General features: G+C 42.4%; 2 protein-coding genes across 3 annotated transcripts in view; both read left to right on the top strand.

Moving 5' to 3' along the window:
- Nucleotides 1-18,751, top strand: part of LOC119906930 — a 29,280-nt gene extending 10,529 nt beyond the window's left edge. Inside the window, exons 2-7 of one of the 2 annotated variants that reach the window (XM_038724394.1) lie at nt 9,671-9,835; nt 10,688-10,833; nt 11,870-11,934; nt 18,200-18,364; nt 18,446-18,550; nt 18,647-18,751. In XM_038724394.1, coding sequence (XP_038580322.1) covers nt 9,716-9,835; nt 10,688-10,833; nt 11,870-11,934; nt 18,200-18,364; nt 18,446-18,550; nt 18,647-18,690 — 645 coding nt within the window. In that variant the 5' untranslated portion in view covers nt 9,671-9,715 and the 3' untranslated portion in view covers nt 18,691-18,751. Of the gene's footprint in view, nt 1-9,670; nt 9,836-10,176; nt 10,204-10,687; nt 10,834-11,869; nt 11,935-18,199; nt 18,365-18,445; nt 18,551-18,646 lie in introns of those variants that run through there. The other variant, XM_038724395.1, reaches the window with a different exon arrangement.
- Nucleotides 18,752-20,340: 1,589 nt separating this feature from the next.
- Nucleotides 20,341-27,777, top strand: LOC119906928 (saxitoxin and tetrodotoxin-binding protein 2-like). Its single transcript, XM_038724390.1, has 6 exons — nt 20,341-20,630; nt 21,097-21,239; nt 24,077-24,168; nt 24,957-25,082; nt 25,281-25,400; nt 27,508-27,777. Exons 1-6 carry the CDS (start codon nt 20,508-20,510, stop codon nt 27,555-27,557), a joined length of 654 nt encoding a protein of 217 aa, XP_038580318.1. The 5' UTR covers nt 20,341-20,507; the 3' UTR covers nt 27,558-27,777.
- The last annotated feature ends 146 nt before the right edge of the window (nt 27,778-27,923 follow it).

Genomic DNA, 27,923 nt, shown 5'->3' on the forward strand with positions numbered 1-27,923 from the left:
AAGTTTTTTATTCAGTGTTTTTTATGATCTAATAAAATGATTCAACAAGGTTTTCAAACTGTGAGGCGCCTCCCCCGTGGTGAGCGGGAGCATTAAAGGTGAGAGAGGAGGGAGAGAGGTGAGGCAAAGTCACCCACTAACCCCAACAACAGGAGGTCATTATTGTAGTGTGTCTGCAGGTGGAGCTGCAGCAGTGACTTACAGCTCATGGAGGAGATTAAGATACTGTAAACTACTGTACACTTTCTGACAGATTGCTGCGGTTTGTGTCATAAATCTGTGTCACTTACACTTTCCGATATTATTATCTGTATCTCCGATTACAAGTTTTCTTTAAGTTTTCTTCAGTATGGCAGGAATCCATTGATCGGTGTCTGGACATCCAGGGGTTCACTGCTAACTAATAATAAATACAACAAATACAAAAACATTAGACATCCTGTTTACATCCCCCCAAAGCATTATGGGAATAATTAACATGATTATCACCCAAATAAAATGAAATTATATATTTCTGTCACTATTCATGTTTTTCATTAATAAGGCTCAGACTCCACATACAAGAACAACTGTTAAATAAAAACAGTAGATTCATTAAGTTACTTGTTGGTATTTTGTTCTTGATTAACGACTGCAAACTTTATTCAAAAATGACAATAAAGAGAAACTTTAACTAAAAACTAAAAGCCTTCATCAGTGTGTTGGTCAGTAGAACAGTCTGTCTGTATCTGTAATCATGAGGACGATGAGCTTGTAAACCTCCTAATATGTTGAATATATATCAAATGTACTTTCAGAATGGAATTATTCAGAATCCAGCCCAATCACAGTTCCATTCAAGTACAGAGGTATCAGCTTGATCGGTACAGTTTATAGATTGTAAATAATGCATTACATTTATAAAGCGCTTTATCACTGAAACTCAAAGCGCTTCACAGTGAAGTGGGGGGGCCTCACCTCAACCACCGCCAATGTGTAGCACCCACCTGGGTGATGCACCGCAGCCATTTAGCGCCAGAACGCTCACCACACATCAGCTTGAGGCAGAGAGGGAGGGAAACATGGAGCCAATTACTACGGGGGATGATTAGACGGCCAGATGGTGAAAGCCTGGTTGGGAATTTTGCCAGAACCCCGGGGAACCCCCTACTGTTTGCAAGTGCCGTGGGATCTTTAATGACCACAATGAGTCAGGACCTCGGTTAACGTCTCATCCGAATTGTATTTGGCCGATAGTTTCCTGGAAGAGCAGAGAGGTATTGACCATATTTTAACTTTGGTGAGAGCTAGACAACAAGAGGGTGAAATCACATGAGCTTGTTTTGAAGAAAACCTTTGACTGGATCGATGGAGATCTTTTAGACTATCTAATAATTTGCTCTGGCATTGATGGTAAATGTTATAATCCCAAATAAACCTTGTACAAAGTCCCAGTTGCATAATTGCAGTTAAATAATCAGGCCTGGCTGGTTTCCTTCTCCATTTGGAGTGGAGCAGGAGCATGAAGATGATCTTTCAAGATGTTTTTCCAGCTTCTGGCTATTTTATGATGAACGGTGTCATTGTGGTGATTGTGGGGTTCAGAGGGTTAAACAGAAATACAGAAAACGAACCAGAATGGAAACAAAGGGTCGATCAGAGTTCAGTAACAGTCTGTGTACACACACTTTGTACCGATTCAGCACATGAGGGGTGCGTTTGTTTTTGGTCTCAGAGCAGGATGAAAGGAAAGACCTGGACAAGGTGAGTCTGTTTGTGGTCAGCTTGGTGCCTGAGACCAACCATCCATCACTCCTGGGGGACCGATCTTTAACAGTCAAATATTTTAGTTTAATCCAACTCAATACAACTTTCAGCAGGCTAACATGCTAACAATGAAAATGCTAACATGTTGATCTTACCATGTTCACCATCTTAGTCTACTGTTTTAGCATGCTAACATTTGCTGTTTAAGTATTGGACACCTTAACATGGTGACCTGATGAAGGCGCTACATGAAAGTTCAGAGGAACATTATTACAGTTAGTCCTGGGGGGAATATGAAGTTGCAGCAGATAGTATTGCACATTAAGTAATTAAGCAGGTATTATTGCACAAAACAGATAATAATGTCCAGTTTAAAACTATCTAAGTGTCCGTTTGTCAGACACTTAGAGGGAGGAGTTATAAAGTTTGATGGCCGCAGGCAGAAATGACTTCCTGTGGCGCTCTGTGGTGCATTTTGGGGGAATAATGGTGCTTTTCCATTACCAGTACCAGCTCAACTCGCCTCGACTCTACTCGCCTCGGTTTGGCCTTGCTCCGTTTTCCATTGCAGAGAGCACCCCTCAATGTAGCTGGTCGTCATAGCGACGCCACACACAACTGCCGCGACGTAATGTTCAATGTGACACACACACCAGCGATCCACACAGCTTTCTCTTTTTTAAGTTAAAAAGTTTGAACCTTCCTCAGAATGTAAAGACAGATAAGCGGTATGAAAAGCTTCCAGCTGTGTTTTCCTCTGCCGTTGTAGCTGCAGCGGTCTGTGTGACGGCGGGAGCAGAGGGCTCTGTGAGCGGGCGGCTGGCCGGCCTCACAGCAGGCTTCCCCCACATTTTTATTCCGCCATCACTTTTGGTAAAAATGTCAATATTTGAAATCTACACAGCTGATTTCTCACCTCAAAACTTCTAAAGTGAATTTAGTGATGAAATTACATACAAAAACTGTAAAATATAAAACTTTCTGTTGCTGGCCGGCGCACGCAATGATGACGATTCTCTCAGACCAATCATTTAGATTTATTCATGCTGACGCTTTTATCCAAAGCGACTTCCTGCTGCTGTACATGTCAGAGGTCACACGCCTCTGGAGCAACGAGGGGTTAAGTGTCTTGCTCAGGGACACGATGGTGGATGGGTCACAGTGGGGGATTGAAACCGGGTCTCTCACACCAAAAGTATAGTCTTATCCATGCACCATCACCACCCAATCAGCAGTCTGCCGTGTTTTCACGTCACATTTTAGTATCACCTCAGCTCGCTTGGAACCTCGACGGAGGTGATACGAAAGAAAGTACCTGGAAGCAGGTACTGGTACCAACTTTTCCACAAATGGAAAACCAAACAAAGGCGAGTTGAGCCGAGTCAAGCTGGTACTGTGCAGTGGAAAAGGGGCTTAAGTCTTGCACTGAAAGACATGCAGTCATGGAGCGGGGGGGGGAGACATTGTCCAAGATGAGATGTAGCTTAGACAACATCCTCCTCTCTGACACCACCGACAGAGAGTCCAGCTCACAACGTCTCTGGCCTTGGATCAGTTTGTTGAGTCTGTTGGCGTCCGCTACCCTCAGCCTGCCGCCAGCATGCCAACAGGAAACAGGACAGCACAGACTCATAAAACATCCTCAGATCCTCCTGCAGATGTTGAAGGACCTCAGCAACCTCAGAAAATAGAGACGGCTTTGGCCCTTCCTGTAGAGGCCTCAGTGTTCTTGGCCCAGTCCAGTTTATTGTCCATGTGCACTCCAGGTATTTGTAGTCCTCCACAATGTCCACAGGGACCCGCTGGATGGAAACAGGGGTCACTGGTGCCTTTGCTCTCCTTAGATCCACAACCAGCTCCTTAGTCTTTGTGACGTTGAGCTGCAGATGGTTCACCCCCCACAGCTCTGCACTCAGCCTCGTCACCCTGCTGATACATCCAACCACAGCAGAGTCATCAGAAAACTTCTGAAGATGGCAGGACTCTGTGTGGTAGTTGAAGTCTGTGCCAAATCAGACCCTCAACATCCCCTCGTCCCTGAATACGAAACCCTGCCATCAAGAAGAAGACTCCGTGTACCAAAATGCAAATCCTGTCGCCTGAAATTATCATTTGTGCCAGCCTCCATTAAGCTGCTGTCAAATGCTGTGAGCACTTTACTTGTGATCCCGGTGCAATAGGGCAGCGTGCAATAAACATACTAGCGCCTTAGAACATGCACTTTACAAACTTTAGTGCAATGCAGCAATGTGTAACAACCACACTAGCACTTTAGTCCATGGAACTGTGTTGTCAACAGTGTCCTTTTTCGTCTGTGTTTATATTTCCCTCTTGTGAAGTACAACATGTCGATGCTTCTCAGGTTCTTGTTGATGTCTTTTGGGATATTTTTTATGAACACTGCACTGAGCCCAAGCAGAATTTCCCCCTGGGGACAATAAAGTTAACCTAAACTAAGCTGTGTAGTCACTCTGTATGCATGCATTAGTGACTTAAATCTGATTCTGGAGCCAGTGGACGTCACGCAGCGATGGAGTGACATGAGTCCTTTCCGCTCTGCTACGTTCTGAACCATTTGTAGGGGTTTCTGGAGACATTTTCTGTCTTTGTTTCTATGAAGTGAAACACAAAATTCAGGTGGCAGGTGACAATTCAAAATATAAAAATATAATGGAATACAATGCAGTGATCTGTAGCTTTTTCTGGTTGCTAAGTTACTTTCTTGGACAATGCACACCTACTGAGAAACAATTTTCTGCCCTCACACATTTAAGTGCTTTCTCTAAGACACAATAACAGGAGGTGTGCCCCTGAACCCCTCCAGCTTTTCAGTACCCCTCACCCCGGTTGCTCCTCAACCCTGCAGTGATTAAATGAGTGCAACAACTTTTGAAATGATTTCATTTGAACCAGCTGTCAGCGGGTGTTGCTGGTGTCACGCCCATAAACTCGAAGATGCTGCTAGATAAACAGGAGAGATGCTGAAGTGATCGAGAATCTATGGATAACACCGGAACGTGATGTGATGAAGAGGTTGCGTTCGGCCTATTGTTATTGTTTGTCTGTCATCAAATGTAGTGTCGTGCACACAGACAGTACCGCGTCTCAGCTTCTACAAGCGTGTGGTTAACACAGAGGCATTACTGAAAAGGTATGACTGGGACTGACACCTTTCAACATGTATTTACAGAGACATCACAAAGTAACCGTGCTTGTGTCTACAAACAAGATGACACATGTGCAATGTGATGAGCCCCAGCGACCCTACGACCTGTTGAAGAAGTATGACCTCACATGCGCCAGCGTCTGGAATTCCAAAATATCCTTCTCAGCCAGAGCTCCCTGCACTGCTCTGTGTGATCACAACATGGGAGTGGTTTATGGAAACTTCATCTCCTCTGATGACACCTTTTGATGAGGAGCCCAGAGTCCCCGTTTTCTACCTACTACAATAATTTATCCTCTATATAAATCACATATTTAAAGTATCTATCGGGATTGTGCAATATGTTAATTGTGCAACACGTAGGCTGTTCAGGTTGCTATCATTGGTCCTTCCACACGTGGATCAGTTTTTATGGATGGATGTTTTAATAGTCCTTATGATGAGGTGTCTTATTAATTAAACCATGGAGTGGAGATGGAGCAGTGGATAAGACGTGTGAGGTTCAATCCACCATTGTGTCCCTGAGCAAGACACTTAACCCCTCGTTGCTCCAGAGGCGTGTGACCTCTGATATATATAGCAACTGTAAGTCAGCTAAATGAATAAATTCAGTCTAATTCCTCGTCAGCACAGCAGGCAGAGCCTCCCAGAGTCACAGCCTTTTGTTAATGTTCTCATTAAGGCCGTAATGTTTCCTCCTCAGTGACGGTAATAAAACCACCAACACTCCGTCTCTTACAGTGTTTGTTTTTATTTGACTTTTGGTGAAAAGATGATTGTGTTTCTTTCCTCTGCGTGATGCTTTTTAAAGCCGAGCTGCTTTATCAACCCACACGAGGATTTGACGGTTTAACTTTTTTCACAGTGGATTGGTTTAATTAGGATTTGGAAGAGAAGGCATTGAATTGGAACGTCAGACAGAGAGAGGAAAGGAGGTTTGATTTCCTGTAGCTCATTTAATTTAAAGCCCATAAAAAACAGATTATTATTACACTTTATTTCTCACCCTGCATTTAAACCACCAGGGGAAATAATCTTAAACTGTAAAGCTGAAGGATTAACCCTCTGGAGCCCAGGTCGGTTTCAGTTTTGTTCTGCAACTTTCAGAAACGTTCAGTGTCAAAACTCAGGGCTCTGTTTTAGCTGACTTCTCATTTTGGTGTTTGGAGTTCAGCTCAGTTGCAGACCTAACAAGTACGACTTAACTGTTGTTGTGCAGAAGGGACTGTGAAAATGTACATTTCACTGAATTGACTTCAATGTAGGGGTGGTCTTTCCTCCTGAATGTTATATTTTCTTAAGGCACATGGCCTTAATTTGTTTGTGTAAATTCACAAATGGCTGGGTGCTAGTGGAGTCCGGGTGCTGGAGGAAGGCGTGAAGGGCCATGTTTACTGCATCGTCTACAGACCTGTTGGCTCCGTAGGCAAACTGCAGGGGGTCCAGGAAAGGGTCTGTGATGGATTTAACACAAGGCGCTCACAGGACTTCAGAGGTCAGGGCGACGGGTCTGAAGTCATTTAGGCCCCATCCACACTACTCCGTTTTACAAACGGAGAATTAAAACGAATACGATCTCAGTCCACAGCGTTTTGGAGTTGATCTCCGTCTATACTAAAACGACAGCCAGGACCCGTTCAGGTGCACTGGGCGTGCGCGTGCCCGTGTAAACATGAAGCAGATGGTCTGTTCCGTAGTTACAGAAGATTTGGCAAAAGAATAAACTTTTGCAACAGACTAAGCATCAATAACGAGCTGGGACTGTTACTGAATGTAACACGGGAGTGTAGCGACAGAAAACAGACAAAGTAAACGGCGACATGCACAGTACAAGTGTAGGCAGATGAGTGATATTTGCGCGCTACAGAATATTTTAATAAAAATATGATGTCAAAAACCCGGTCAGCAGCATCGTGTTTCTGCTTTGCAAGACCCAATCAGAGAGCCGAGCCTGAGCGGCTGCGTCATCAAGTCCTCCGTTTTGGCCCGTCTTCACTAAAACGCTCTCCGGAGTTTTGAAACGCAAAACGGGGTCGGGAGTGTTTCTAAACTTCTCCATTTTAGCTCTTCGTGTTTTCATCTTTGTAGTCTGGACGGGAGGTGCAAACGTAGCAAAAGGTCTCGTTTTAATTTGAAAACACAGTACTGTGGGCGGGGCCTCAGTCCTGTGGTCATTGCTGGCATGTCTCCAGTGAGGTGTTAAAAATGTTTAATTTGTTTCTCATGCTGATAAAACCTTTTTGCTCTTTTGCAGGGGGCTGGCTCTGTACAAACACATCAAAGTATGTGAATACAGTTTGTTGATTTCTTCATTGCTATCACTACAAGTATGTGGTAAAATTTCACAACTCCTAGTACAAGACTTCAAACTCATCACAGCCCGTTTGTCAGTCAAACCTGGCCACTCTGTATTCATTTGGGTTGTACCACGCAAATTCTAAATATAAGTTTCTCGTAAAAGGTCATAAGAACGTATGTTTTTCAGTTTAGTCATTTTAACTTCCAGTGAATCCAGAAACAAATACTGCAAGATACTGGTTTCAAGCCGCCTCAGAAGTGCTGAAAGTAAAAGACAGATTTCACAGTTTTCACATTGTTATTGATCAAAACTTGATTACTTATAAAATAAATAATGGAAATGATCGATTCTGTAAATGTTGGGTTATGTAAGTGTATTGCCTGATGTGAAAATTGTGTAATCTGTCTTTTACAGTCAGATGTACTTGTTAGTGAAAAAAGGTCTTTTGGATTGATCTGCTGTGTTTTTGTACCAAGAGTGGAGAAATATTACCACTTCCTAGAGATGCTCACAAGTCTCTGAGCTAGAGTCCAAGTCAAGTCTCAAGTCTCTGAGCTAGAGTCCAAGTCAAGTCTCAAGTCTCTGAGCTAGAGTCCAAGTCAAGTCTCAAGTCTCGTCTCAAGTCTCTGAGCTAGAGTCCAAGTCAAGTCTCAAGTCTCTGAGCTAGAGTCCAAGTCAAGTCACAAGTCTCTGAGCTAGAGTCCAAGTCAAGTCTCAAGTCTCCGAGCTAGAGTCCAAGTCAAGTCTCAAGTCTCCGAGCTAGAGTCCAAGTCAAGTCTCAAGTCTCCGAGCTAGAGTCCAAGTCAAGTCTCAAGTCTCTGAGCTAGAGTGCAAGTCAAGTATCAAGTCTCTGAGCTAGAGTCCAAGTCAAGTCTCAAGTCTCTGAGCTAGAGTGCAAGTCAAGTCTCAAGTCTCTGAGCTAGAGTCCAAGTCAAGTCTCATGTCTCTGAGCTAGAGTCCAAGTCAAGTCTCATGTCTCCGAGCTAGAGTGCAAGTCAAGTCTCAAGTCGCTGAGCTAGAGTCCAAGTCAAGTATCAAGTCTCTCGTGGTTATAATGAATGTTGTATCACCTGCTGCAAATTAGAAAGGTTCTTGTTGGATGAAGTTTTAAAGCCAAAGTTTACGATGAAGGGCTCAGCAGCTGCTGCTGTTTGTTGTCCTCTCTCACGTGTGGCCGCGCTCAGCTGAAACTACGTGTAAAGGCCCATTTATTCTACTGCGTAGGGTCTACGTGTTAACTACGCCGTAGGCTACGCACGTAGCCATGCATTTATACTTGTGCGTCGGTCCGTCATTCTGCAATGACACCCCCAAACACCAGTTGGCCAGGGCACTTCCTGTCGGCGGCATTGGAGGTATGTTGGAGGCATTGCGAGGCTAAAGAAGTCCCAGCTGTTATCAAGGGGATGGATACAGCTTGGCTCGTTGGTGCTCCTGGCTGTTGGAATGACCGTCGTTGTGGTCGTTGGAGTCACCTGAGGCGAAGTCTGAGCGACCGTTGTTGGCTTTCTGAAACGTCAGTGGAGCAGATGAATGTGGTTCTCACTTTCGGAACCAGAGTCGCTCCAAAAGTGGGCGGTCACTGTTGAGGTCTATTCAGCCTACTTTAAGATATTGGATTTCCCCAGAGTCGCTTACCCCACCTTTAAATGTTCTCACTTTTCAGACTGTTCTCATCTCAGGGCGTTTAATACCAATGCTTTCAGAAAAAGTGACAAAGCGTAGTTCTTTGACACCAAAGGTACCCTTCAATAAGATGCTCTCAGGTGTCTCGTGCAGACCGGAAGGGCTACTGGCAACATTCATGTTAAAAGGTATTGACAGCCCCCTGAAGCCCCCTACCCTTTCCATGACCATCAGAAATGTTAGTGCCTAAACTTAAGTCACTGACTTTATGCATGTCAACCGGCTAACCCCTATAGTTGTGCCTCACGGGTAGCTCAAGGGTACCTTTAGCATCAAATAAACACGCTTTGTCACGCTTCATGAAAGCGTCTGTAATCACATAATGAGATGAGGACACGTACTTTTCTACACTGACTGTGAATTATGACTTGAAGACAGCGTTTGCAGCTGTATCAACACTGATTAATGGGGTTTTGGATATTGCACAGGTATACAGCTCAGGCTGTCTCAGTCCAGGTTTCAGCTGGATGGAAGCAGTCGTGTGCTGCTCTGTATACTCAGTGTGTTTTTTGGTGGCCAAGGGCAAATCAACAAGTTAGTAAATGATTGATACAGAAACCAAACAATTTCATTATGAAATCCTACAACCACAGCAAACCCTGAATCCCCTTTGAACAAACAGAGAGATACGCTAGCAGTGAAATAATACTTACCCCACTTTGGAAAAGAAGAAAAAAGGACCACGGGGATAAAAATCCTTTTTATGTAAAGAAAGGAAAACCCCAGGAGCTTGTGACTCTGCCACCAGCTGCTGCTGCTATAAAGGCCAAAAGGCTCAGTGTTGGTTTCCACTTCTGAAGCTCACCAGCTGTAGCATCATGAATCTGTGGTTCAGCACTCACTTCCTGGTTGTTGGGCTGTTTCTGAGCAGCTCGGCTGTGACACCTGAAGAATGCCAACCCTTGGTCACGCCTTTGTCCCTGGCTGACCCCAGCATGGTAAGGCTTGCTCTGATTCCTTCCCAGGTCTTTAGGTTAGAATTAGTACTCAGGCACTGAAGCAGTATTCAGCTTTTCGGGAAATTCTTAGCCTCAGTTTATGCCTCTCATCTGTTAGCGTTAGCACTCCTTTTGATTTACAGCTAAGCATACATTTCTGTCCAAGATTGCACTGCAATTCTGTGAAATCCCAGAAGACTATTTCTAGCTACCATCTTTGTTTGGATTAAGTGCAGCAACAGATTTGTTTTTTGTTACTTACAGTAAATATAGTTAAACCATCTTGACCTTGACTTGAATGTAACGCTGATACCTGGGAGGCACCAACTGGGGATAAGGAGTGATCTGAGACTGAGATGTTCAGATGGGTATGACTCTTTTTGTCTGTGTGTAAGTAGGATGCCGTTAGCCTAGATAGCCTATAGACTGACGGAAGCCTAGAACCAGCTACTTTAGCTCCATCAGGAGACTCAACAACTCATGCGACCTCTGACATTTATAGCGATTGTAAGTCGCTTTGGATAAAAGCTTCAGCTAAATGAATAAATGTGATGTAATGTTCTACTGACTGCAAGAAGGGGCCTGGTTATAGAGGGCTTGGTGGGTGAGGAGAAGGACTTTAAACTGAATGCCTTGGGAAACGAGGATGAGTGTCTTTTGGTACTTTTGTCTGCAAGATTTAATACCTTTAAAATATGTGACTTAGAGAAATCTAAAATTGTTCAAGAAAAACACGCCAAAAAAAATATATTATTACAAAGTTCTACGTACAAATGTTCGATATTCGGCCATATTTCATTTGATGAAAGATGTTTGTCTGCTCTGACTAACTGACTCCATGTTTGTGTGCAGATGTACGGCAGGATGAACTTCATCATGGGTTACGTTGATAATAATGCATATGACGCCATCCTGAAGTCAACCGAGAGCTCCTGGGGGAAAATCACTGCGTCACCGTTCAGACCTGGTGACGTTGTGATGTCTCAGTGGAACAAGATGTGAGTTAATAAGACATCAACTGTACACATAAACATAATAACTTCTGTAAATAATATTTTTATCATCATTAAATAAAGATTTGAGTAAAGAATCACCCTACAACACATTTGACCAGCCCGTCCTCACCAGAAAAACGGCCGTATAAGTCGAATGTGCAGCAGCCTTTTATGCCCCATATTTACGTTTATTGTCAGATAGATAGGTGTGGATGAGAAAGGGCGTGAAGCCAAGTGAACACTGACTTATTTAAGTTAACCGATGAGAGTTACGTAACGTAACATACTTATTTTAACACAAACCATGATCTTTCCCTAAGCCTAGCCGGTTTTGTTTCCTAAACCTAATGTGTTGTACTAAAGGTCAGAAATGTCATTTTGGGAGTCATTGGGGATCTCTGTGTTTTAGGTATGAGGTTGTGTTGCATTTAACACCCGCTAACAGTGATCACTTTGCCTTCTTTGGTCCATTTTCTTCCCCTTTCTGTCTGTATGCTGCTCCTGGCTAACATATTTCAGAATCATAGCAGCTACTCTCACTGCTATGCAGATAAAACTGCTGTGGAACGTCAGTTGCAATTTCAACCACTTTTTATTCATAACACATCATTTAGATGCTAACTTACCAACCAAGTATAGGAATGCACAACTTAAATTAGATAATAAGATTTATAATTATGAGAATGAAGATGGAACCAATGAGTTTGGCAAAGTGGTCATTGTCAAACGTTCCTTAATCCAAACCAGAGAAGGACAGACCTGCTAATATTACCCTAGACGCTCACTTTATGGATTAGTTGCATCTTTTCCAGACAGATCACAGTGGACAGTGGGTGGAGTTTGCCCAGTTGTTGCCATTTGTGTTAACAGGTAACAATCCCATCTCAAGGCCCACTAACTAGCCTTTTCCAGAGCTTTCAAACGTATCACACAGCCTGCATCAGCTGAAGGAATCTTAACTTTTCAAACCAACATAGACGAGAAGATAAAAACAGCTCTGACCAAATACAAACACTTCTTCCTCTCTTTTTCTTTCCAGAAATGGAACCTGCTTTACCTCAACAGTCAACGTAACTATTGATGGCGACACTGCGAGAGCAGCATGTAAGTAACCTGATCAGTAGTTTCTACATGTTTGTTAGTTCTGTAAGTCGCAGAGTCCAGCAGGGGAGGTCATGTATCGGACAGCTGCATCACACTTCGTCCGCAGCCTTCAGTTGCCTGCAAGGCAAGGCAAGTTTATTTGTACAGCACATTTCAACAACAAGGCAATTCAAAGTGGTTAACATAAAACATGAAAGCAGCAAAAACTCATTAAAATATCATTTTTAAAAGGGTGAAATAGAAAATAAAACAGGATAAAATACATTTTAAAGGAAATAAAAACAGGACAGTAAAAGTCACAGTGCAGTGGACGATATTAATCTACAGCCTTACATGTGATTTAAATAAAGGCAGAAAAGTCTTCAGTCTTAATTTAAAAGAACTGTTTCAACAGACCTGCAGTTATCTGGGAGTTTGTTCCAGATATACGGAGCATAATAACTGAATGGATCTGGATTTAGAGAATCTGGATGGTTCATAATGAATCAGAAGATCGGAAATGTATTTTGGCCCTAAACCATTTAGTGCTTTATAAACTAACAGCAGGATTTTGAAATCAATTCTTTGACATACAGGAAGCCAATGTAAAGACCTCAGAACTGGAGTGATGTGATCCACCTTTATGGTCTTAGTGAGAACTCGAGCAGCAGCGTTCTGAATCAGCTGGAGCTGTCTGATGGATTTCTTAGGGAGCCTGTAAGGACGCTGTTACAGTAGTCGAGTCGACTAAGATAAATGCATGGATAAGCTTTTCCAGGTCCTGCTGAGACATAAGACCTTTAATCCTTGATATGTTCTTCAGGTGATAGTAGGCTGACTTTGTAATTGTCTTAATGTGGCTCCTCAAATTCAGGTCTGAGTCCATGACTACACCAAGATTTCTGGCTTGATTTGTGGTTCTTAACATTACAGATTGAAGTCGAGCACTGACTTTCAATCGTTCCTCCCTGGCTCAACTTCGGTTTTATCTTTTTTTAATTGGAGAATACCGACACATCCAATCGTTGACCTGCTCAATACAGTTACTCAGCACCCGTATGGGATCATAGTCCTGGTAATATGGTTATGTAAATCTGTGTGTCATCTGCATAATTATGGTTACATATGTATATGTTTGTTGTTTTTCATATTCTGAGCCAGTGGAAGCATGTAAATGTTAAACAAAAGAGGCCCCAGAATGGAGCCTTGGGGAACTCCACATGTAATTTTTGTCAGCTCAGATGTGTGATTACCTATAGACACAAAGTAGTCCCTGTCCTTTAAGTAGGATTCAAACCAGTTTAGTACTGTGCCAGAAAGTCCAACCCAGTTTTCAAGACTGTCTAGTAATATGTTGTGGTCGACAACATAAGACTGAAATTCTGCCACTGTCAGTGTTTAAATGGATGTCATTGAAGACCTTAACAATAGCCGTCTCAGTGCTGTGGTGTGGTCGAAAACCTGAGAGGAAGACATCAAAACATTTATTTAGTGCCAAGAAAGCACCAAGCTGTTGAAAAACAGCCTTTTAAATGATTTTACTTAAAAATGGGAGATTTGATATGGGCCTATAATTGCTCATTAGTGAACTGTCTAGATTGCTCTTTTTTAAGAGTGGCTTAATGACTGCAGTTTTCAGGGCCTGTGGGAAAAAAACTGAGAGGAGAGACATGTTGACAATTTGTAGTAGATCTGAGGCCATGCATTTAGACACATTTTAGGAAAAACCTGTTGGCAGAATATCAAGGCAGCATGAGGAGGATTTCAGATGTTGTATTATGTCCTCCAGGTTTTTATGGTTAATAGAATCAAATTGTCTCATGCTATATGACTTGTTTTTAAGTGGACACGGGGACAAGACATATCCTGTTACTGACATGGAGGCAATAATTGCTTGTCTAATTGTTTGAATTTTGTCTGTGAAGAAGGAACCAAATTCATTGCAGGCCCTGGTGGACAGAAGGTCAGAGGCTACAGACACAGGAGGGTTGGTTAGCCTGTCCACAGTAGCAAACAGGACACGTGCATTATTAGTGTTTTTGGTGATGATGTCAGAGAAGAAGGACCGCCTTGCATTTCTCCATGGAGATCTTCTCTTACCAGAGACCACCTTCACCTTGGCTGGTGCAATGGCATCAATGACATTTGTAATTTTAGAACTGAAATTATCTACAAGCTCATTGACTGAGACCCATGAGAGGGCGGGTGTTGAGGAGAAAGCCTCAATAAATTTTTCACTAGTGTTTTCAGTGATTACCTCTGTTTCAACATTTGTGTGCACGCAGATAGCACTCTCAAAGAAAACACAGGAATGATCAGAGAGAGCAACATCAGTCACCACAACTTTGGAAATGTCCAGACCCTTGGAGATGACCAAGTCCAAAGTGTGCCCCTTATTGTGTGTGGGCTCCCTCACATGTTGAGTCAGTCCATAATTATCAAGAACACAACACACAGTTCTTTAGTCCCTCTGTCCTGGGGGTTGTCAACATTAATATGTTAAAATCACCAACAATAACCACACAGTCAAAGTCAATACAGATTATAGACAGCAGTTCACCAAAGTCATCAAAAAAGTTTGCACAGTATTTAGGGGGCCTGTAGATATTTAGAAAAATAGCTCGAGAAGAGGAATTCAGCTGAAGAGCCACATATTCAAAAGAAGCAAAATTCCCATAAGACATCTTTTTGCATTGGAGGGAGTCATTAAACAAACTGGCAACTCCACCTCCTCTCTTATGCACTCTAGCTTCACTCATAAAACTGAAGTTGGGAGGGGTAGACTCGATAAGGACAGCTGCACTGTTATCTTGGTCCAACCAAGTTTCAGTTAAAAACATGAAATTAAGATTGTGAGTGATTATAAAATCATTGATTAAAAATGTTTTAATAAAGTTTAACAAAGCTAATTATAGTGTGTTAAAAACATTATCTGGCGCACTTTTTTCCTGATGAGGAATGAATGAATCTTTATTGTCCACCAAGATGGACATTTTTCTTTGGCTCACCAAGATATACAAATGAACATTCAAACAACATCAAGCAGAGTAAAGGAAATTAACAAAAAAAACGATCAAAAAATATCATATAAATAAATGTACTTAAATACATCAGGGTAATCCATTTGCTGTAGTGACTTGGTTTGATTCAGGATACCAATAGCATTTGGGACAAAAGATTTCCTAAAAGTACTTTTTGCGAGAGGCACCCTGAAGCTCAAACTGGCTAGAAAGAGGGTGAGTGCTGTCTGTAGTGATTTTTCAAGCCTTTTCTGTCAGAATATATTTGAGTCAGATGTTTTTGAGGATGTCCTACTATTTTACTAGCCATTAACACTATCCTGTTAAGCTTGTTCTTAAGCTTGCAATTTAGATGACCAAACCAAGCAGAGAGATGAAAGGTTAGAACACTTTCAATGTGTGTGATGTAGTTCAATAATCTGAGCACTAACGCCCAGACGGTTCAGACTTCTGAGGAGATTAAGTCGTTGTGAACATTTCTTAAAAATATAATCTGTATTATCTATAAAACTCAGATGTTTGTCGAGAACCGTGCCTAAACGTGCCTAACTGTTTCCAGTTTCAACTACTTGACCATTAAGTACAACTGGCTCGGTTGTTATGTCTTCCTTATTGCAAAAGATTAGCTTGTTTGTCTTTGCCACATTGATTTCTCATCATCAGCATATTTTATCAGCTTAAAAGGTACTATTATTTATGGAAAATTCATTTGTGAATAGAGAAAAAAGCACAGGGGAAAGAAGGCTGCCTTGTGATAGTATGCACTCCTGACAAAAAGCTATTTACACAAACCCTCTGTGGGCGACAGGAAAGAAAGTCTCTGATCCAAAGAACCAAGGCCTTATCTATCTTAATATTGGCTAGTCTTTGCAGAAGAATATGTAGCTTCATAGAATTAAATGCTGCACTAAAGTCTATGAATAGAACTCTAGCTAGCCCTTTAGGGAGTGCGAGCTGTTTTGAAATAGAGTCTAAAAGGACCAGCACGGCATCGTCTGTCCCCCTGTCACTTCTATAAGCAAACTGCAGCGGATCTAACATGGTGGTTATTTGGGAGGTCAGGAGATCTACCAGAACTCTGTCCATTGTTTTACACAATATGGAGGTGATAGCTACAGGTCGGAAATCTTCAGGCCTGTATGCACCAGGCTTTTTGGGTATGGGCCTTATTAAAGAAAATTTCCAAGACGAGGGTACACCTGCAACCAGAAGGAAGTTTAAAAGCCTTGAAAAGACACCTTTTAATTGTGAGGCACAATCTTTAAGTAAGCGGGCTTTCAGGCCATCTGGGCCAGTGGCCTTATTCGGTTTTATTTTATTAAGGCTTTTGACAACAGCATCTTCTGTAATAAATATCGGTGCGCCTATAGGAAGATTTTTACACATATCATCACATTCACCCTTATCATCCACAGCATCAAACCTACAGAAGAACATCTACAAGACTTTGACTGCAAACTACAGTACTGTCACCCTTATTGCAACTTTTTCCCATTAAGATGTTTAAGCCCTCCCAAGCCTGTTTTATATTCCCACTGAAGAATTTACTCTCTAGTTTGTTTTTGTATTCAATTTGTTCCCTAATGATGTCCCCCCCCGTAGTTGTTTCCTTTTTTCCTGCACTAGTTCCATGTTGCCTGAACAAAAGGCAATCTTTCTTTCATTAAGGCAGGTTTTAAGTTTTTTGGAAACCCAGGGTTTATTATTTTGGAAAATTCTGATAGTCTTTGTTTCAGATACACAGTCCACACAGAACTTAATATATGATGTTATAGTGTCCGTGTGTTCGTTCCCATCCTGACATGATTCAAAGAAGATGTCCCAATTTGTGTTGTCAAAATGGTCTCTGAGTTGATCTTTGTTTGCTTCAGACCACATCTGTATCTGCTTGATAACTGGTTTTGTCCTTTTGAGCATGGCTTTATATTTAGGCAGGAGATGAATTATATTGTGATCGGATTTCCCTAGAGGTGGTCTACACACTGCTTTATATGCCTCAGAGATATTTCCGTAGCAGCGGTCAAGGGTCCGATTTAACCGTGTAGGACAGTCAACATATTGATGAACAGTGGGCAGATGTGTAGACAAGTTACATGAGTTAAAGTCCCCAAGGACAAAGACAGGCTGATCAGCAGAGCGGGCAAGTGCATCATTATAACTCAATAATAGTAATTTGACCAAACTCTCGCGGGAGGTAGAATGGTCGAAAGGATACAGCCGGTGTGCACACCTGCTCCCGAACACAATATTGTGTAGCCCAACGATTGTCGACAAATAAACACAACCCCCTCCGATTGATTTGCGTGAGCTACACTCATTTCTGTCTGCTCCTATGATAGTGTACCCGGCTAGAGTTGGAGTGTCATGATGGTTTTTAAGCCATGATTCTGTCAAACACACGAGGTTGCTTTGTCTGAATTCACAGTCATGTTCTGCTCTTAACACCATTTCATCAAGTTTGTTGCTTACCGATCGAACATTGGTCAGAGTGATGACAGGCAATGGGAATCTATTGCCGCGTCTCCAAAGTCGGTGCCTCACACCTCCCCTTGAGCCTCGCTTTTTCTTTGCTTTCTTCTTCCCTTCTGGCCATTCAGCAGGCCGTCGGATTTCCATACAATCGACAGGAAGAGTTGGTGGAGCTACACCGATCACGAGTGTAAATGAGGTAGTCTTGACGGCCTGAAACAATCCCCAGTTCCAAATGCTGATAGGCAAAGTAGTATCCATAACAAAGCCATTTTCATGACGAAAAATTTCATAGAAAAAAGCTTTAAAATGCTAGCAGGTAAAAACGTTTAGAAACACAGACAAACTGTGAGCACAGGGTCGAAAGCAGGCCGCGCCCCCGGAAAGCTGTTTATCCCCAAGGGACTGAGGAATTAATACTAAATTTGCAGGATATGTTGAGTGCTTCCTGTTTCTTAACAGTCACCAAACTGCACTTTCACAGGTCTCAGCAGTAACATCTGATAAAAAAAAAAAGTTTTCCCCAAAATAAGGTTAAACTGCACGATTGGCTGAAATATGTTTCCCACCCTCAGCTGTTAAAAGCAGGCGTTGGGAGTGGGAGTTGTAGAGGTGTATTGAGGATTCTTTGAGTGGCGTGTCTGTGGTTGCATTACGTCAAGCACAAAATCAGTTTCCACAGTACGATTTAACAAGGCACATGTTCTGATGTTTTCAGTGTATGAGCTAAATCATCTGTTTCCATCGGACATTGCCGGTGTTTTGTTAGAATTTTCTGAATATGTTTCTGTCCCCAGTACCTAACATCACCTCTGAGTTCCACGTGCTGCCGAGCTGCCAAGGCTGTCTGGTCTTCAGCATCAACAACACCGCCAGAAACCTCAACAAGATTCATCAACTTCTGAAAGTTGGTGGCACCTTTCCAGAGGAGGAGGTCATCAGTCGGGCTGTTTATCTGCTGGGTAGGATGGAACGAACCAGAGAGAGTAACTCACTCATTTCCTATCCCAAACATTCATCCATTTTGTTTTTGTTGTTTCCAGGCAGCGAGTCGACCTTGAAGGACTCAGACTTGGAGCGTTTCAAGCAGCAGGCAAGCTGCCTCGGCTTCTCCGGAGAACCAGACTACCACTACGACCCCAAGAACGGTGCTCGACCTTTAAACCTGTCTGCTCGAACAATGTAATCAGGATGTGTGCTATCAGACAGAACTGATTTCTTTCTCTTTGTCTTCCACTCTGCAGGTTTCTGTGATGAAGGCGAGAGCATTAAGATTACCTTCAACTGAAGTTTAAAAAATATTTCAACCTGAAACTGAGAAAATAAAGAGACAAAAAATGACTCAAATATCAAGCGTGTGGCCAAAGTTTTTTATTCAGTGTTTTTTATGATCTAATAAAATGATTCAACAAGGTTTTCAAACTGTGAGGCGCCTCCCCCGTGGTGAGCGGGAGCATTAAAGGTGAGAGAGGAGGGAGAGAGGTGAGGCAAAGTCACCCACTAACCCCAACAACAGGAGGTCATTATTGTAGTGTGTCTGCAGGTGGAGCTGCAGCAGTGACTTACAGCTCATGGAGGAGATTAAGATACTGTAAACTACTGTACACTTTCTGACAGATTGCTGCGGTTTGTGTCATAAATCTGTGTCACTTACACTTTCCGGTATTATTATCTGTATCTCCGATTACAAGTTTTCTTTAAGTTTTCTTCAGTATGGCAGGAATCCATTGATCGGTATCTGGACATCCAGGGGTTCACTGCTAACTAATAATAAATATAACAAATACAAAAAACATTAGACATCCTGTTTACATCCCCCCAAAGCATTATGGGAATATCACCCAAATAAAATGAAATGATATATTTCTGTCACTATTCATGTTTTTCATTAATAAGGCTCAGACTCCACATACAAGAACAACTGTTAAATAAAAACAGTGGATTCATTAAGTTACTTGTTGGTATTTTGTTCTTGATTAACGACTGCAAACTTTATTCAAAAATGACAATAAAGAGAAACTTTAACTAAAAACTAAAAGCCTTCATCAGTGTGTTGGTCAGTAGAACAGTCTGTCTGTATCTGTAATCATGAGGACGATGAGCTTGTAAACCTCCTAATATGTTGAATATATCAAATGTACTTTCAGAATGGAATTATTCAGAATCCAGCCCAATCACAGTTCCATTCAAGTACAGAGGTATCAGCTTGATCGGTACAGTTTATAGATTGTAAATAATGCATTACATTTATAAAGCGCTTTATCACTGAAACTCAAAGCGCTTCACAGTGAAGTGGGGGGGCCTCACCTCAACCACCGCCAATGTGTAGCACCCACCTGGGTGATGCACCGCAGCCATTTAGCGCCAGAACGCTCACCACACATCAGCTTGAGGCAGAGAGGGAGGGAAACATGGAGCCAATTACTACGGGGGATGATTAGACGGCCAGATGGTGAAAGCCTGGTTGGGAATTTTGCCAGAACCCTGGGGAACCCCCTACTGTTTGCAAGTGCCGTGGGATCTTTAATGACCACAGTGAGTCAGGACCTCGGTTAACGTCTCATCCGAATTGTATTTGGCCGATAGTTTCCTGGAAGAGCAGAGAGGTATTGACCATATTTTAACTTTGGTGAGAGCTAGACAACAAGAGGGTGAAATCACATGAGCTTGTTTTGAAGAAAACCTTTGACTGGATCGATGGAGATCTTTTAGACTATCTAATAATTTGCTCTGGCATTGATGGTAAATGTTATAATCCCAAATAAACCTTGTACAAAGTCCCAGTTGCATAATTGCAGTTAAATAATCAGGCCTGGCTGGTTTCCTTCTCCATTTGGAGTGGAGCAGGAGCATGAAGATGATCTTTCAAGATGTTTTTCCAGCTTCTGGCTATTTTATGATGAACGGTGTCATTGTGGTGATTGTGGGGTTCAGAGGGTTAAACAGAAATACAGAAAACGAACCAGAATGGAAACAAAGGGTCGATCAGAGTTCAGTAACAGTCTGTGTACACACACTTTGTACCAATTCAGACCGTTATAAACACTCCTCTCGTTCTGCTGTCCTGACAGAGCAGGGTGTGTTTGTTTTTGGTCTCAGAGCAGGATGGTTGTTGTGAAGCGAGCAATGCTGCTGCTGCTGGTGACGGCAGTTGGCACCAGTGCAGCGCCAACCCCCGAAGACTGTGACGGTCTGACTAAAAAGCTGCTAATGAAAGACCTGGACAAGGTGAGTCTGTTTGTGGTCAGCTTGGTGCCTGAGACCAACCATCCATCACTCCTGGGGGACCGATCTTTAACAGTCAAATATTTTAGTTTAATCCAACTCAATACAACTTTCAGCAGGCTAACATGCTAACAATGAAAATGCTAACATGTTGATCTTACCATGTTCACCATCTTAGTCTACTGTTTTAGCATGCTAACATGTTGATGTTTAAGTATTGGACACCTTAACATGGTGACCTGATGAAGGCGCTACATGAAAGTTCAGAGGAACATTATTACAGTTAGTCCTGGGGGGAATATGAAGTCTGAACCACATTTACTCACAAGCTATCCAACAGCTGCTGAGATGTTTCAGTCTGGTCCGCAGTGGTGGAAAATCTTTGCAGAGAAGACAGGACGGACATTCACTGTCCTCAGTGGTAGCTTTAGCTCTGTCTGACTCTGGCCTGTCCCCCGTGCTCCTGCAGATTTTCGGGGACTGGGTTCTGGTCTGGGCTGTCTCTGACGATCTGCAAGACTTCGACCTGGTAAACTTCTCCAGCTCCCACGTCGAGCTCCAACTTCTCCCTGACAACAAAACCATCATGTACAAGGAGAGAAACATGTTCCTGTGAGTGCTTTCATTAGAAATGACTTTCACTAGCAAGGACTACACATTCAACAAGATGACAACAAGATTGTGTATGAGGCCTGAACTCACTTGTACTTCTTTGGTTTGCTGCTGCGTTGCGGGGAGGCTTCGGTGGGGAATCATCCCAAAGCCTCCAGTTACTTGAGACAAGACTGAGATCTTTCAGATCTGAATGAATGTAGCGGTGGTTCGCTTGAGAGGATCAGTGGCCCGTGATTTGTAAGTAGTGTTCTGGGATGCCATTTGAAGTGACCAAAGTAATGTGGCAGAAGTTCTGGTGGAACCAGATCAAGTAGCCACTTATCCAACTCAGATGAAGACAGGGTCTGTCTTGGTCATGATCTGGAATTTGAAAATGCTTGATGATTAGACCTTGAAGAAAAAGTCAGGTGTAAGCTGAATGGGTTGATTGGTTTTATTGTTCAAGTAGAAAACCATGGTGTCATCTGAGAAATGAGACACGTCTGAAAGGCAGACGTGACGGCATGGGCTGAAGTCAAGAGTAGAAGCAATGAATATGGAGGATCAAGCAACATGGGGGATGTTGTATCTGTATCAGAGACTTGAGACTTGACCTCGAAAGACTTCAGACTTGACTTGGACTCGAGGTGCAGGACTCGTGAACAATGTTTATTTTTGGGAAACGTCTCATGAGCGCGCGGTTATTCCGTTCCCTGCGTTACCTATAACCTGCCTACATAACAAAACTACGTATGTACTGAGCGAGGCCACATGTGACAGAGGACAACAAACACAGGTGACCGCCGACATAACATGCAAATAAACATCACTTTATGTCTGTGGTAACAGCAAAGGTTTGTCTTTGTAAAACTTTACCGTTTCTTTTAACAGAATAATCACAAATGTGGCCAAATAAGTTTTTGCAGTTTATAGCGTAACCAGGCCTGACATTTACGTGAGTATAGGCAATAATAGAAGCCTGTTGGATTATGTGTTTGGTAAGCCTATGTCTAATAAGACTGAAGACGGTGCTTAACATAACTTACTGCTGAGTTATATTTAAAATGAAGACATGAGCTCTTTTACAATTATCCTTATGACTCTTTTACCCATTAATTTACTGGCTGTTAAAATACCTTTAAATGGCCAATACGACCCATAACATGCAGTATTTCACTTGCCAGATGGTGACTGCAGCCTCTACTTATTGACTGAATGGAAGTTTTATTTAACGTTAGTTAAACGACCATGGCGACTGTCGTTTCCACAGCCAGGAGCACTAACGAACCAGCGGTATCGATGATCTTAAGGGGCGGCTGTGGCTCAGGAGGTACAGCGGGTTGGCCGTTAATCGGAAGGTCGGTGGTTCAATCCCTGGCTCCCCCTGGTTGCGTGTCGAAGTGTCCTTGGGCAAGATGCTGAATTTGCTCCTGGCGGCTATTCCGCCAGTGTATGAGTGAGTGTGAATGTTAGTTTCCGTTTGAGCACTTAGGCTCAGTGTATGAATGTGAATGCAGATGTAGATGTAGTGTAAAAGCGCTTTGAGTGGTCGAAAAGACTAGAAAGGCGCTATACAAATACGGAGCATTTAGCTAACGAGCTGAGTTTCCCTACCAGTCAGTCAGAACTGAAGAAGTCTCTTGGATGAGGGACGAAACGTCTTCTAGTTTCTTCTACCAAGTCCAGCTGCCCTTGACCTCAACCTTTGTTGGATAACTATGACCTGGATGACTGAGAACCTTCACAGACAATGTTAGTTAACGTAACACTGGTTTGAGAGTTTGGGGGATGTGTTGACTTACAGTAGTTTATAAGCTGTCCTTAGCTGTAGACACATTAGGCTACATGGTTGTGCTCTGTAAGTGAAAAACAGGCTACAGTTACAGAATCCCTTTTAGCTATTCAGTGTAATAAGGTTTAAACTCAGCAGGTGATACAACATTCATTATAACCATGAGTGACTTGAGACAAGACTTGAGACTTGACTTGGCCTCTAGCTCACAGACTTGAGACTTGACTTGGACTCTAGCTCAGTGACTTGAGACTTGACTTGGACTCTAGCTCAGAGACTTGAGACTTGACTTGGACTCTAGCTCAGAGACATGAGACTTGACTTGGACTCTAGCTCAGAGACATGAGACTTGACTTGGACTCTAGCTCACAGACTTGAGACTTGACTTGGACTCTAGCTCAGAGACTTGAGACTTGACTTGGACTCTAGCTGAAAGCCTTGTGAGCACCTCTGATCTGTATCAAAGCAGATGTGTGGATGCAGACTGATGGCAGGTCTGTGTTAAGCGTTGAGGATTTGGGGCTGGCTCAATAGCAAAGTTATCTGTGGATGGGTGAGGCAGCTATTTAGGAGTTTGGAGAAGAAGCTGAGGTAAACCTTGATGGTGTGTATTTGATAGCCATCCTTTGATGGGTGTAGGTGACAACAAAGGTCAAGGTGAGGAGATCGAACGACTATCATGGTTATTAACATGTTGAAGGTAAGTGCTAGATTTTGTGTGTGGAGAAAGCGACCTGGTATTCACTGCAAACCTTCTTCCATTATAGAAACCTCCCAAACCGGCAGAATGAGCGGTGTCGATGTACAGATGAGTGTCATGTGGGAGTGTCAGTTGTTCAGTGTAGAAAAAGGTGACCCCGTTCCCACCAAAAGGTAAAGCAGCTGCTGGGGCTTTTTGCGTTGTTTCCTAGTGTACCCTTAAGGGTAAATCGATTTACCCGATATTAGACTGCATTATTGCGCCCTTGTTAGCAGACGTACTGCATCATTTCCGGTCTCTTATTTAGCCCTTGGATAAACCTGAGTTCAACTAGATGTCAGCAGGTTGTTGTGTCATTTTCAGTGATAAGCCGTGTTCTCAGTACCTAATCAAGATGACGATGCCCTCCGACCCCTCCGACTCTGACCACCACACACTGCACACCCACGCCTCCAGTGAGTCACATTAACACACACATTTATACATGTACCATTACTAACATAATACATTTCCTAACCCTAAAGCTACCCTTAACCATCACGACTAAGTGAAAAACATCATCCACCTCTCAAAGCTAAACCTGTTTCTAACCTGAACCTTCAAGCAGTCCTTGAAGTAGTGAGGACAAAATGTCCTTATCGGTGAATTGGGCTTTTTTTGCTTCAGCATTTGTTTTTTTTTGTTTTTTTTTTCTTTCCAGCTGAGAAAACATAACTTGATAATGACAATAGTTTGTTTTGGTGAGGTGATTGGAAGGCTTATAAATATTATTATTAACAAAATAAGAATTGTTTTTAACTAACTTAAATGCGGTTAAATTAGAATAAATAAAATGAAATAAATATATTATAACAAATATTAAAAGATTTAATAGATTATAGTATAGTATTATAGTATACATATTGTGGAATGGGCATAGGTATAACATAGTATAAGTATAGATGTGTAGGTACATGTTATGTAGTGGTGGTAACAGCAGTTAAATACAAATATTAATGTAATCATCATTATGGTAAATATTCATGTTTGTTATTAATACGACTGTTTCTTCTTTCTAATTATTCTTCCTCTTCGTGTTACTGTTTATGATTTTGATATTATTGTATTACCATTGTTGTTGTGTACTGATTGTGTGTGTGTGTGTGTGTGTGTGTGTGTGTGTGTGTGTGTGTGTGTGTGTGTGTGTGTGTGTGTGTGTGTGTGTGTGTGTGTGTGTGTGTGTGTGTGTGTGTGTGTGTTTTAGTCTCGGAGATAGACGGAGTTGTTCGTCCGTACAACGACTCAGGCAAAGTGGATTTCCATGAGAGCTGCTCTGACTGTCTGGTGTTGGTCTACAGAGGCAGCGTGGGCCGATTCCTGCTCATCTACAGTAAACTCACAACACACACAAATAATTCAGAATAATTAGTCATTCAATTACTATTCACATTCATCTTTCTATCTTTAGATACATACATTTTGGAAAAATCAGTGGAAAGTCTGTCATTTCTCATTCTCTGTCTTTATTCAGTTTGTATGTGATTAAATTAAACTCATGACATGTATGTTTTGTGTGTGTGTGAATCAGGAAGGGAGGGGCAGCATCGGGATGTTGAGCAGCAGAAAGCGGCCCACGGCGATCATCACAAACTGGCCGAGTGTCTGGGATTTCCTCACGACAAACCGTTCAGCTACGACGGAGCCGCAGGTCAGTTTGTGTGAACGAGCTCTGGTCGTGGAGCGCACCGGTTCTGGGTTTGAATGTGGGTTTGTTCTGTGTGGAGTCTCATGATGAGCCCCACTTCTCACCCTGTAGACCTCTGAATCCCCGCCTACATGTCAGATGTTTTCATTGATCAGAACAGGGCTGCTGCCCTTTGATGGATCTTTACCTTACTGATGAACAATTGGCCAATCAGAGTTTAGTTGTCAGGATTAAGAAGCAGGACGCCATCTAGCTACATTCACTTCTTCTGGTCATAATAAGAAAGCTTCTAAAACATTAAATTTGTGTTGTAAGCATGAGGTCTTTGTAGATGTCTGACTCTGTTCACCAGCGCTCACTTTCTGTCATGTAAGAGCTACGTTCATGAAAAACAGTGAGCTCTTTGCAGCGGTTCAGGTTTCACTTACAGAAATAACTCTTAAACTGTAAACTGCTCCTAACACCCTCTAAGACAACTTCTGTGACATTAGCAGGACGTCCGTTACTGCTGATTGGTCAGATCAGAAGGTGCCAAGTGTTCATCAGAAAGTAATCCAACACATTCTCACTCCCAACTCGACACATATGGACGCTTGGTGTCACTTTTTAATGTCCTGGATACCCTTTAGTATAGTGTTTGGATGTTTAGGGCTCCGTGGTTGTCACGGTGGGTGTAGGGTAGAGCAGGATAAGCAGGTTGGTGGACCAAAATGCAGGACAAGAAGGCCGACTGGCCCTACAACGTAGTGGCAGAGTCCAAATCCAAAATCCAAACAAACAAGGTAATCCAACAGAAAAGTCCAGAAACAGGTGTACAATCCAAAATCCAAACAACTGGTGGGGAAAGAGCGAGCGAGCAAGACAAGACTGAGCAGACAACACTACAACACACTGTAATGACCCAACAAAGACTAGAAACACCAGGAATATATACAGGGACTAACGAGCAGGGCGGGAGCAACACAGGTGACTGACATGAGACTAACGAGACACAGGCAGGCAGAGAGAGAGCAGGGAAAAGAGAGAGAGGCAGGCAGACATGGGGCAAAGTGACCAACACAGACAGAACACATGTAACAAAATACCAGACAAGAATCTAACTCAGACAACAGAAGCCCATGTAAACAGACCAACTATAACACTGGGATCATAACCGACAAACAAACGAGAACACAGAGTACCGAGCAGACTAAACAAATACTACAACGACATGAACTAAGGCACAGGACTAGGAACAAAGACTCCAAAAAGACAGATGGACATGAGTGAAACCCAAAACACAACAGACTATAGAACAGATACTGGACGCAGGACAGAACCCAAAACACTATGACAGATACTAAAACAGACTACAAATAACCTGACTGGAACTAAATGAACAAAGCAAAACTGACACGCACAGTGTGACAGTGGTCAAGTTAGCAACATTAATATGCAATGTCTGGTTAGACTTTCAGAATACATGTATGTGTTAACGTTGTGAAATGTTGCAGTTAGGTTTAGGCACCAAAAGTACTTGGTTAGGTTTAGGAAAAGATCACGATGTGGGTTAAAATAACTATGTTACTTGCATAACTTAAATAAAAACATTCCATCTTGACATTTTGTCTCACAGGAAACAAACACAGGCCTACTGGTTTAAAGTCCAGTTTCTGGCCCAACCACCACCTTACTCAGACTTTTCTGTTAAATACCCCTCGTTGCTCCAGAGGCGTGCGACCTCTGACACAAATAGCAATTGCAAATCGCTTCCTGACTTTTTGCCCAACAAAGACTGGATCCCACAATTCCCATCATGCACCTGGACAATGTCTTTCAAACTCGGAACCTCCAGTTCACACCAACTACAAACTACCGGCGACCGCAGTATGTACTAGATACTGCATATTGCTTTTCAAAGTAGTATGTCATTTGAAACTGTTCTGATCACTTTCATCGCGTGAGTTTGACCGTGTTCACACACACACACACACACACACCATGATAACACGCCAACATTGCCGCTTCTCTTCTGGAAAGCAGGACAGGAGAAGGAGCTTCCACGTAAAAAAAATAACTTCTTTCTGTGTCAGCAGTAATATTATAAATGATTCTCCTCTTGTCTCCTCAGATTTTTGTCATAAGAAATCTTCTCCAGCGGTGGAGCCTGAACAGTCCTGAGGGAAGTCAACGTATCTCAGATGTCGTTCACAAATAAAAGAAAGGAAAAGCAAACACTAAAACCTGGATGTTTCTTTTTCAGAGAGCTTTACACATCCACACTTGTTCGCTCCAAAATGAGCTTTGATTCGAGTATTTATTGTAATTGTTTTCCACAAATTGCCTCATCGGCTGTCTGATGTAACTGCTAAGTAAACTTTGTTGTTTGTTGCTTTCACTACATTTTGCATCCTTCATCCCTTTCCCACTTTTCCAACTCTTTGTACTCCTTCAGTCTCCTTTCAAAGTTAAGCCAGCAATGCAGTTTTAGGGATATGCAGTATTTATGATAAATCTATTTAAAATATGTATTTCAAATACATGATG

This window comes from Micropterus salmoides, unplaced genomic scaffold, assembly GCF_014851395.1.
Source record: "Micropterus salmoides isolate LMB-PRFRI ecotype aquatic unplaced genomic scaffold, ASM1485139v1 Ms_hic_scaffold_17, whole genome shotgun sequence".
Classification (NCBI taxonomy): Eukaryota; Metazoa; Chordata; class Actinopteri; order Centrarchiformes; family Centrarchidae; genus Micropterus; species Micropterus salmoides.

Excerpts from the sequence above, each read along its gene's own strand:
- LOC119906928 (XM_038724390.1), top strand. The coding sequence starts at position 20,508 with ATGGTTGTTGTGAAGCGAGCAATGCTGCTGCTGCTGGTGACGGCAGTT. Across the intron at positions 21,240-24,076 it reads AAGGAGAGAAACATGTTCCT|TGATAAGCCGTGTTCTCAGT; the intron begins GTGAGTGCTTTC and ends TGTCATTTTCAG. Across the intron at positions 25,083-25,280 it reads CCGATTCCTGCTCATCTACA|GAAGGGAGGGGCAGCATCGG; the intron begins GTAAACTCACAA and ends TGTGTGAATCAG.